The sequence below is a fragment of the Dufourea novaeangliae genome, unplaced genomic scaffold (assembly GCF_001272555.1).
Source record: "Dufourea novaeangliae isolate 0120121106 unplaced genomic scaffold, ASM127255v1 scaffold173, whole genome shotgun sequence".
Taxonomy (NCBI): Eukaryota; Metazoa; Arthropoda; class Insecta; order Hymenoptera; family Halictidae; genus Dufourea; species Dufourea novaeangliae.
The window spans coordinates 269317-280784 of NW_015374048.1; the positions used below are offsets into that span (position 1 = coordinate 269317).

The 11468-nt window shown below is 29.8% G+C and overlaps 2 protein-coding genes across 2 annotated transcripts; one reads left to right on the plus strand and one right to left on the minus strand.

Annotated features, from left to right (window-relative positions):
* Positions 1-938: 938 nt before the first annotated feature.
* Positions 939-3310, minus strand: LOC107189818 (ero1-like protein). Its single transcript, XM_015578486.1, has 8 exons — positions 3013-3310; positions 2582-2752; positions 2317-2474; positions 2059-2244; positions 1939-1985; positions 1503-1851; positions 1133-1426; positions 939-1037 (listed from the first exon to the last, which is right to left on the minus strand). The coding sequence occupies exons 1-8, from the start codon at positions 3136-3138 to the stop codon at positions 986-988; spliced, it is 1383 nt and encodes a 460-aa protein (XP_015433972.1). The 5' UTR covers positions 3139-3310; the 3' UTR covers positions 939-985.
* Positions 3311-5568: 2258 nt separating this feature from the next.
* Positions 5569-8882, plus strand: LOC107189819 (cullin-5). Its single transcript, XM_015578487.1, has 10 exons — positions 5569-5772; positions 5850-6029; positions 6099-6240; positions 6314-6628; positions 6820-7292; positions 7369-7632; positions 7709-7864; positions 8130-8410; positions 8494-8617; positions 8688-8882. The coding sequence occupies exons 1-10, from the start codon at positions 5602-5604 to the stop codon at positions 8880-8882; spliced, it is 2301 nt and encodes a 766-aa protein (XP_015433973.1). The 5' UTR covers positions 5569-5601.
* Positions 8883-11468: the final 2586 nt, after the last annotated feature.

Here is an 11468-nt window from a genome sequence, read left to right on the forward strand (position 1 = left end):
GCGTATATCGCAATGGATTATCATTTTCTATACGTTTGAAATTATTCTCGACGGAATTAGACATGTATTTATTTAATATCATTATCTTTTATGAAAGTGAAATATGGTAATAAGTTAGTTTCTAATATTATAAGTTTCAAGTCACAATTTACATTTTCCTCGGATCAACCAAGTGTCCAATTACTTATGAGCGGTAGCGTACAAGTGTATATACAATAGTATGAAACATTTTACACTTTATAAAATATAGAAATATAATACACTGGCGTTTTATGTATAAATTTATCGGAAAATAATATAATACTTTATGTCGTCATCGCTGTAGCAAGAATCTAAAAATGTCGAATATTAAGATTCTTCAAAAAAGTATACACTCGTGTTCATAATTACACCAAATTAAGTGGCCGCAGTGATCATTATAATGCTTGGTGCCTTATTAAATAAAAGACATTGCAGTATAAAATCTTACAATATATTACCAATAATTGTTTTTCAGAGCATACAGCAGAGTATCGACGATTGCATCCAAAAATTTCATAAAACTGATAAAGAGAAATAAAGTTTCAATTGAATTATAACTGTATATATGCTACTTTCAAAACTAGTATGAGAGCCTTTCCCACAGATAAACTGTTTATCACAGATGGAGTCGAAGTTATCGTTAAAATCGCAATAAAATTTTAACGACGAAATGTCTCGTAACAAACTTGTGAAACACTGAATGTAAGTACAGTGTCTTGTAATAACAACATTACGTATGTCATGAGAAATTAATAGCGATAGTATGGATTACATGTAATTTATAATAAATTTTTATTGCGACTTTATACCTATTTTAATAAAAGGTATAAATGTTTTAAATAACATGAAACCGATATAAACCTGACACCTATAACTTATTATACAATTGTAAATTATATTAGTACGTTTGTGTGATGTGTTTTTTGAGAGCAACGTTATTAATTAATTATATATTATTACCCTGCTATCTCATCATTTGTCTAAATTTATCCAACTCGAAAATACTTTCCGATAATCTGCAACATTAGACATGTATAATTAACATTACAAAGTTTTTGAAAAATATAGTCAGTTAATTGTACGTGCGTATGGTTTAAAAAGCAATCCTTACCTTCCTAAACTATTTATAAGAGCAACAATTTCACTTCTTTCTAAAAAGAATTGTTTTCTGCTGAAATTATGTAACGTTGGTTCCCATCTATCAAATTTTCCCGAGAATAAAATTTTTAATGCTGTACCCAATCCTTGTATTTGAAGTTTTCCCCAAAGTTTGCATTTGTCACAGCCTACGCAATCCATAATACGAGAGATATTTCTGAAATGCTGCCTAAATTGTTCTTTCAACAGTTGAGCCTCAGCTCCACCAGTAAACATAACACTTTCATTAAAGTGGTCCGGAAATGACCTAAAGAATCGCAGTTAGTTAGAATAATAATAATAAAGTACAGTTTCAGTATATAAATTTAAAGAATCTATCTTACCTAACAACATTTAAAATATCATTTATCGCTAGACGTGTATCTTTATCTTGCACTCTGTTACCAGTATAATATTCTTCCCGTTCTAAATATGGCGCAGCTTTGGCTAGAGCCCTTAGTTCTAGAAGGTAAGTAAAGTACAAATTTCTTAACCAATTTGGACCTTCACTTCCAGTGCGCTCTGGTGCGAATCTTGCTTGAAACTCTTGTAAATTAGGACCCCACTGACCACTAGGTATTATTTCCAGACTATCTTTCATTGACAATAAATATTTCGAACATAAATGAATATTGATACTAGCATGAAGACCTGAGATAACACGATAAAAAACTCGTTTTTCCAAACACATTCCTAAAATAATATATATATACATGATAAAATAAAATTAACTTATCTTCAAATACATTAATAATGCGATAATACATTGAACAAACTTACCATTTATTTTTGAAGACCGAATAAAATTATGAGGAGAATTTTCAGGTCTGAAACCAAATATTTAATAATGATAAATTTGATTATTTTTTTGTGTTGTATTGTAGAATCATTGATGGTTACCTAAAACAATTTTCCATATAAATAGTGCGCCATATTCTATGTGCACTGGGTCCCTTGTAGCCTGTATATCTTTCAGGGTTAAGTAAGAGATCGACATATTCTCCAGGACTAGATTCCTTTACACAGAAGTTATCTTGAGCATCGTCATATTGTTTCCACAATTTGAAATCTTTGTAATTTTCTGAACTAAAATGGAATGTTATTGTTTTTTAATGAAAGAAAAATTAATTTAACCATAAAATATGAAAATTTTGTTACCTGATCGTTGTGTTTAAATATCCAAGTTCTTTGTTATGATCATTAACACTACGTAAACAATCATGTAGTTGAGCTTTGACTTTATATTTATCTGCAGGACTTTCATTAAAGTGAATATTTTTTAATGTATCTCCTTTCAATCCATCTGGAATGTCTTCCTGCAAACAAAGATATGATGAATATTACTATTATAAATTTTATCTGTTTACACGATCTTATTATAATGTTCTTACATATTGACCAACATATTTCATCAAGCACTTACATCTTGACATGGTTGCACATGACAATATCGCATAGCACATTTACTGTCATCAGTCCAAAAAGGACATTCCTGCTTCAAATTTACTTTATAAAGTCTTGGATATATCTTCATGTTATTAAAATAATCCACTGTGTCCACATTGCAGCTACAGTCATCAATAGACCCTTTCAACTAACAATTATTATCATGTATTATCGTTAACACAAACTGTCAAATACAAGTATATTCATACAGACTTATTATAAATGTATTTCATCTTACGTAATAGTAAAATTACGAAGACAACAAACGTGTATAAAATTTACACAAATTAGTGGTTAAGACTACCCATGCACAACAATCTGTTTGACAATAGTGACACGTCTTCGTAGGTTATGTTTATTATTTCACAATCGAAAATTTGAAAAACGAGAAAACAAGAAAACTAATACCTTGCAGAAACACTGGTCGTTTTTTTCATTGTTTGATCCAAAATAATTGCTGTGTACAATAGAAGGTAGGAACACAGTGAACAGCATCAGTAAGGTGAACATATTTCCACTGGATTTGTCTTTCATAGTTGAGCTCACTGGTGTGACTTTCGATCACGTTCGAAACCGATAATAAATTATTATCGCAGATTATTACGATGATAGAACACGTTTCCCACTATTGACGACATCGACAGACTACGTGCCATCAGAAACGTAAATGTTACTTTCAAAATTTAACTTTACTAACATTTTTAACGTTTCAGGTGTCATTGATTGTCTAACGCTACTTTATTATAATTATAATTGTATATAAATCCATATATATATATACATATATGTTTATCTAGATAGAAAATGATTTCACTTGAACGAATGTACAGATTCAGTAAAACTTAAAACTGTGTAACGGTACCACGGGTTGGAATGATTATGTATGTGTATGTATTACTTCGTTCGTGAGAGATAATCCGTGATCTCGGAGACGTGACAGGGGTCATGTGGTTACGAATACATTTAGAATTTTAAATAATACAATTATAATTATGGATCGCACGACATTACATGAAAAGCACGATATGATATCCTATTTATATTCTAATAATAAATGTTAAATTCAGAATCAATATGATCAACACCTTAGAAAAATATAGATTGTTTAATATCGATTTATCGATAGCAGATTTCAAGTATTCTACGTATGTAATAATTTTCAACTACTTGAAAATCTGTATTGTTTAATTTTTCGTTAACTTACTTTCAAGTCCAGGAAGAGTACTAAAATAAATTCAATCGTATATAAGATACAGACATTTACTCCCCTCTTCTACCATTAACTATTTACATTCAAATTTGGTACCACGTGTACAAACATTATTTGTTACTGACTATAAATAAAATGATACTGCATAATAGCTGACGTTACGGAAACCAATTAAATATTATAATTTAGGATTTCTCAAAAACCGTATGCAGATCTTTTTGTTCATTATATTACGACATGACATGAATACCTTATTGAAATTCTATATTATGTATTAAAAATAGCTTACCAGCATCTCAGGTACGTCTTCAGAAGGTTTGATTACGACTAAGATACGACCTAAATTAGACACCTTAAAGATGTTCAGTTTTCTAACATACGATGTTGAGAGAACACGTTTTGGGCGTTTATACGATATTACGATACTTTTTAAGACATTGTGAACGTCTTAAACAGACGTCTTTAAGATGTACGTAAGATGTTTCTCTGCTGTCTAGGATTACGTATAAAAAAAGGATGATTTATTCACCTTTCATTCCATTACATCTTTCTAATAATGAACATATAAAACCGTAGGTCAGTTATGAATAAAGTAACACATTAAATTTGGTTAATAATAAGATATAAGACATAAATGCTTAATTACTTTTTGTTGAGCATCATTCAATAACAAAAACAGTCAATCAAAATTTAAATCTTCTACTCTAAAATATGTACCTTACAGCCCCGATAGCACATGACGCCTTGAAGACGGCTTAAAGATGCCTTAGACCTAAAATAGCCGTAAAATAGGCATCTTTAAGGCGTCATGTGCTATCTAGGAAATTATATTTTCGTAAAAAATTTGAACTCTTAAAAATGGTTGCAAGAAAATGCTAAGATTTTTTCATTATTTTTGTAAGGATTATCTTATACCGTGTATCATATGCATGTAATCTAAAATGTTTATTTTGTACTTCAAATAATAAAATATGTTAAGTACAGAATATAAAAGGATTTTGTTTATATTAAGTGTATTACTTAATTACTTATAAGTGGCAGAAAAACTGAGCATATTTTAATGTTATTAAAATAAAAATTGGAAATGTTAGAAATATAGTTATAGCATCACAGTCAATTCCAGATTCCAGTATTGCATATCATACGTATGTATGTATACTCATTGGCGTAACGCATTGTGGTATAGTATAGGTCATGTCAAAAATTTGTGATGGCGACGATGTTGAAGGTTAGTTGTCATTAAATAACGAAATTTGTAATTATCGTCGTTTTAAATAGACAAACGTGTGTCAGTATAATATTTGAAATGTTTCAATTTTCTTTTTATACCTTCTTATTCTCGACGGTATCATGCAAATGTTAATAACCTATGCAATATTTAAATTGTCAAACAACGGTTTGAAATTTTTTTACTAGAAGCATGTATACAATTTTAATTTAATTGAAAATGCCTGCAAAATCTTGCTGTTATAACAATTAGTCAGTAATTAATACATATCGTTGATTTTCTATTTAGTAATTAAACGATTTCTCTTAATACTTATTTGTCTACATTAATTTAAATCAAGAATTAAAAGTTAATAAAAACGCTATCCAGATCAAAATTTGTGTAAACCATATATTTATGTTTCTTGTATACAGAATGTAGTATAAACACCATTTTAAATATTTGTGTATTTATTATATACACAAAAAACATTGAAATCTAACATTTTGTTTCTTTTATTTGACAATATTTATATGATTAGGATAAAAGTCAATCCACGTTTGAAGATAAATGGCCATGTATGCGTCCAATTATTTTGAAACTACTCAAACAAGAACCGGTAACTCAAGCAGAATGGCAAGATTTATTTTACTCTGTTCATTTGGTATGTGTGTGGGATGAAAAAGGTCCACCTAAGTTAAGGGATGCACTCAAAGAAGATATAATGGATTTTATAAAACAAGCTCAACAGGTAATACACACTTATGATATATAATATATATACATACTTTAAAGCAAAAAAGAATATTAATATTTCAATTTTCACAGAGGGTTTTAGCACATCAAGAAGAACAAGCTTTATTAAAAGCATATATAGCAGAATGGAGGAAGTTTTTTACTCAGTGTATTTATCTACCAACGCCGTTTAGACAATTAGAAACAAGTCTTGCTGGAAAGACAACTTCCAGCGTTCAAAAAAGGAATCAACCTGATGATATTGTTAGAAAGGTGCAAAGAAATCAAGATTCCTTGCTGTTTTTAGTTAATGATTTCGTAACACATGTGCTTTAATTACAGTTAATGTTGGATAGTTGGAACCAAAGCATATTTGGAGAAATAAAACAGAAACTTCAAGACTCGGCTATGCGACTTATACGAGCTGAAAGAAATGGAGAAGCATTTGATTCGCAACTTGTTATTGGTGTTAGAGAATCTTATGGTAATAAATTGTTCGCTAATGTAAGGTGTACTCTATATGCTATTATATACATAGAATTGTGTTATAATTGCAGTAAATTTATGCTCCAATACAACGGATCAGCTTCAAATCTATAGAGAAAACTTCGAAGCCGCATATATAGAAGCAACAGAAGCGTTTTATTGGGTTAAAGCACCGGAACAATTATCGTTACATGGTGTCGAGAATTACATGCGTTATGCAGAGGCGAAATTGAGGGAAGAAGAACTTCGTGCACAGAAATATTTAGAACCAAACAGTGCAAGTGTACAACTTTTAACGGATTGTTGTGTACGTGTTTTAGTAGCAACTTTTAAGCCAGCTATACTGGCGGAATGTCCAAGAATGATTCAACATCATCAAACGGATCGTAAGGGTATTTTAATTTGTATTTAACAATATATTAATTATTTAATTAACCTCCTAGAATTAGTTTAATTAAAACAGATTGGATATAACTTCATATGTCGTGTTCAAAACAGAAATTTGTTTAATTAATCTCCTAAAAATAGGTTAATTAAAACTCTTACAATAATGATACTGTTTACATTATAATTACAGAACTTAGGTTGATGCTAAAGTTAATGGATAGAGTACCCGAGGGTGTTGGTCCAATGTTAAGAAATTTAGAAGAACATATTGCCAGTGCGGGTCTTGCCGATATGATGGCAGCTGTAGATGTAATCACTCAGGATTCCGAAAAATACGTTGAAAGACTACTAGATCTTTTCCGTCGCTTTTCAACCCTCGTTAAAGAAGCGTTTGACGACGATCCTAGATTTTTAACAGCCAGAGATAAAGCTTACAAACTTGTCGTAAACGACGCGACAGTATTCAAATTAGAATTACCGGCTCGCCAAAGCACTGGTATCGGTACAACAATTTTAAATAATAAACCTAACAACAACAATAACGGTCAACCGGAATCGAAGTGCCCAGAACTCCTCGCTAATTACTGTGATATGCTACTTAGGAAGACACCCCTAAGTAAGAAGTTGACTTCCGATGAAATTGAAAGCAAGTTAAGGGATGTAGTAAGTATTTCTTTTTCCCCAAATGTTTATACAATAAACGTTATTAAACGTTCATATTCTATTGATTTCGTTTTAGTTGTTAGTGTTAAAGTATGTTCAGAATAAGGATGTATTCATGCGCTATCATAAGGCTCATTTAACTCGCCGCTTAATATTAGACACATCTGCGGATTCTGAGAAAGAGGAGAATATGGTAGAATGGCTTCGTGAAGTCGGAATGCCTGCCGATTATGTTAATAAATTAGCTAGAATGTTCCAAGACATTAAAGTGTCGCACGATCTCAATCAGCAGTTCAAAGAACAGTGTAGAGCTGCTATTGCGGATAGTATAAATATTAAGGTACTAGATAGAATGAATGGATTATTTCGATCTGCATACAATTAAATGTGTACTGATTGAATTCAATTGTTTATAGATATTAAATGCAGGTGCATGGGCTAGAGGCAGTGAACGTGTCACTGTAAGTTTACCGTTACAATTAGAAGATTATATTCCCGAGGTAGAGGAATTTTATAAGAGAAAACATAGTGGGAGAAAGTTGCAATGGTACCATCATATGTCTAATGGCACGGTAAGAAATAAAATGTCTTGTCAGAGAATATTAAGATAAATATTTTTATGTTTATGATTGTAATTTTTATATAATAAGAGTTTCTTTTAAATAACAAAGATATCAGTGTAATTGTTAATTGACTATTTCAATATTTATCGAAACAGAACAAGCTAAATTTTTCTGATGCAGTAAACCAGGGTATAAAATAGAACCTTTCAAAAAATTCAATATATCGGTTCTAATTTTCAGCTTCAACTTGCAACCAATTTGGATGGTGTTCCAGATAACATTTTCCAACCAAGTGGGACGCTTCGATGTGGACGTAACAACATTTCAAATGGCGGTTTTATTTGCCTGGAATCAACGACCGTTTGAAAGAATATCTTATGAAAATTTACGATTGGCTACGGAACTTCCTGATCCTGAACTTAGACGAACGTTATGGTCCTTGTGTGCTTTTCCAAAACTCAAACGGCAACTTTTATCGGTAGAACCACATGCACACAGTCCCAAAGATTTTGCGAATGACACGAGATTCTGGGTGAATCAAGAATTCGCCATTGTGTTAGTATATTTCGTTAATATATCTGTAAATTGGTATGTAAAAGATGCATGATTAATTGTACAATTTTAATCTTAATTTTCAGAAAAAATGGAAAATTACAGAAGAGGGGTAAAATTAATTTAATAGGAAGGCTTCAGTTATCAACAGAACGAAGTAAAGAGGAAGACAACCAATCTATTGTACAACTTAGAATATTAAGGGTTCAGGTATATTTTATACAATTAAATGTTACTTTTTAATAAGTGAGTGTTGTAATTTAGATATATTGTTTTACAGGAAGCAATCATTAAAATCTTAAAAATGCGCAAGAAAATTAGTAACGCTCAGTTACAAACCGAATTAGTTGATATACTAAAGAATATGTTTTTGCCAAGTAAAAAGATGATAAAGGAACAAATCGAATGGCTTATTGAACACGAATATATTCGCAGACACGACGACGACATTAACACTTTTGTGTATGTGGCATAAAATGGGTTTACATATACATACAAGAGTGTTGGAACTCTTACGATTAATATTATATTTTTATAAAAGATTCAGTTTTTGTGTACGAAAGTGTATGCTCAAAGAATCATAATGTAATTGAAGAATATTTAATGTTTTTGTAACACATTCAGAAAGAAGAAAGACACATCGTTAACATGATGGATTAGTGTTTGGGCACAAAGTCATATCGTTCTGGAATTATGTTTAAATGAGATTCTACCTTTGATTACAAGTTGTGCATAGTTGACAAAGAAATTATTGTAACATTTAAAAATTCTAATCTATGTACCCAATCACAAAAATTTATTTTCATACTTTAAATGAACACAGACAGAAATATTCCTACTTTTTTGTGTTGACCTAACACAAAGAAAAAATCTAAACTTGAACGATGTAGGCGTGTGCGTATGTTTATTTACGATATTTGTACATATTTTAAAACACAATCGATTTTTTGTCAGTTTATTTCAATTGTAAAAAGAATATCGATTATGGAAATTTCTTTACATGATTTTGCATTTTGTTTTGTATTAATTATGTCGTATTTTTTACATGAAATAAATGTGTATTTTCGACTGGAAAAATTTTAATTGAACGGAAATACAATAAAATATAATAAATGGCCTATACCAATACATGTAAATGTCACGGTCAAGAAAATCAAATTCATTTTATTAGACTAGTAATGCAATGTATAATCCTTATGCTGAATTTTGCACGGACACATCATGAAGCATAGCATGTTGACTTACCACTATTAATAACATTTATGTGTATAAAGCTTCTACATTATTGAATAAGCTAATGACAGTGTAAAAGTAAACAATTTCTAAATTAAAAGAACGAAATTTTTTATATTTTTTCATGTATTTGTTTTTACTACTTTAGTTCCGCCCAAAAATAAAGTAAAGCAAAATATTGTTTTTCAACATTTTTATTCAATATATCTGTATGTGATGTAAACACAAAAAAATTTTTGGTAACGTATTTATTCACACAAAAGTAATTTGCTATAACATATTTATAAATTTTCAACAGCTTTATATTAGTTTAAATCTTACACCAACATGAGATATATTCCATTTGAGTGAGAACATTATATACATTTACATATACATATACATACGCATTACTGTTGCAATAAAACAGTAACACCGATATATCGCAAGTAATATGTATAGTTTTGGTTGCGTTGAGTTTTTTTTTCGAGATTCATTTATCGATTATTCATTACCCAAAGTAAGTAGCATTCTTTGGAAAAAATGAAATCATTTCTCACTTCCATTTCAATATAAATTAACTTGAAATTAATACAGAAAGGTATTAATGATATTAATTTTCATGCGTTCACATGGTATACACTCACAGTCACATGTATGTACATTAAATATACATCAATGTTTATAATTGCCCTTACTAAACTCATTGCACACACATTCCCTTTGTACTTCTCAAGCTAAAGTTATTTCAAATTTTCAAATAATTATCAGAAGAAATTTTTATTTCTACTTGCCTCCTGATAGTTTCTAAAGTCTTAAATTTACGTATTTTTTGTGAGAATACAAGTAACATCGACAACTCGAAATATAACTTTGATATCACTAATTTTAATACCTTTTACTGTAGATACATTAATATTAGTTTTATTAGATTTTATGATGGCAAATAAGCTTTCAGCATTTTACATTATTTTTTTCTTTTTTACGGAAAAAGAAGTCGAGAACAACTGGAAAGTTGTTCTAAAATAATGTGTGCATCGATTCTTTCTAATAATTGATTTGTACGTTAATAAATATTTGATGATTTTTACGCTAAGATTTTTCAGGTTGTTGCACATGAAATGATTGAGTTTTTCGTATTTAATATTACATTAAACATCAAATGAATTTTAGTAGACATAAATATCAATAGATTTTTATGAATTTTAATTTATCTCTTTGAAGATATTTTCAACTTCTACATTTATGTTAAATAATTTCTTTGGTAAACAGTATTTATAGAACTTTATCTGAGCTTCTGATAAAGCGTAATCACTAATTTCATTAAAAATTTTCATATTTTGGTATGTGTAGTATAGTATATGTAGAGAAATTAGCCGAATTTGGTTCAGACTCATTGTCCATTTTAATACAATGTTCAACCAATTTTATTTTTGCAATGTGTAATGTCATAAAAACAGCAAAATATAAGCCTTTATTTAATATGCAAATACTGATTTCTGTTAATAACTTATTAGTAAAACCAATTGTGTCATGTGTAACAACCTAATATTTCATTACGTAACGTTTTCGATGATATATTTTTGTTTGCAATCTCAGCATAAAATAATATCGTATATCTGGAAAGAGAAACAATTCCTATGATAATACCTGTAAAGTACAATTCCATTCTACATCTATAATTTTTATAAAAAATACTCACATGTATTTGCCTTAGCAAAACACGTTTACAAATTATTTCCTGCGACACTATTGCCACAAGTGAAAAACATTTCAATTTTGCGATATAGCAATACAAATTTTTGAACGTTGAATTCCATTGTCTGTAATGCCTCTAGTTTCTTCTTGG

Excerpts from the sequence above, each read along its gene's own strand:
- LOC107189818 (XM_015578486.1), bottom strand. The coding sequence starts at position 3,138 with ATGAAAGACAAATCCAGTGGAAATATGTTCACCTTACTGATGCTGTTC. Across the intron at positions 2,475-2,581 it reads ATGTGCAACCATGTCAAGAT|GAAGACATTCCAGATGGATT; the intron begins GTAAGTGCTTGA and ends CTTTGTTTGCAG. Across the intron at positions 1,038-1,132 it reads CTTATAAATAGTTTAGGAAG|ATTATCGGAAAGTATTTTCG; the intron begins GTAAGGATTGCT and ends CTAATGTTGCAG.
- LOC107189819 (XM_015578487.1), top strand. The coding sequence starts at position 5,602 with ATGCGTCCAATTATTTTGAAACTACTCAAACAAGAACCGGTAACTCAA. Across the intron at positions 5,773-5,849 it reads TTATAAAACAAGCTCAACAG|AGGGTTTTAGCACATCAAGA; the intron begins GTAATACACACT and ends CAATTTTCACAG. Across the intron at positions 6,030-6,098 it reads CTGATGATATTGTTAGAAAG|TTAATGTTGGATAGTTGGAA; the intron begins GTGCAAAGAAAT and ends CTTTAATTACAG.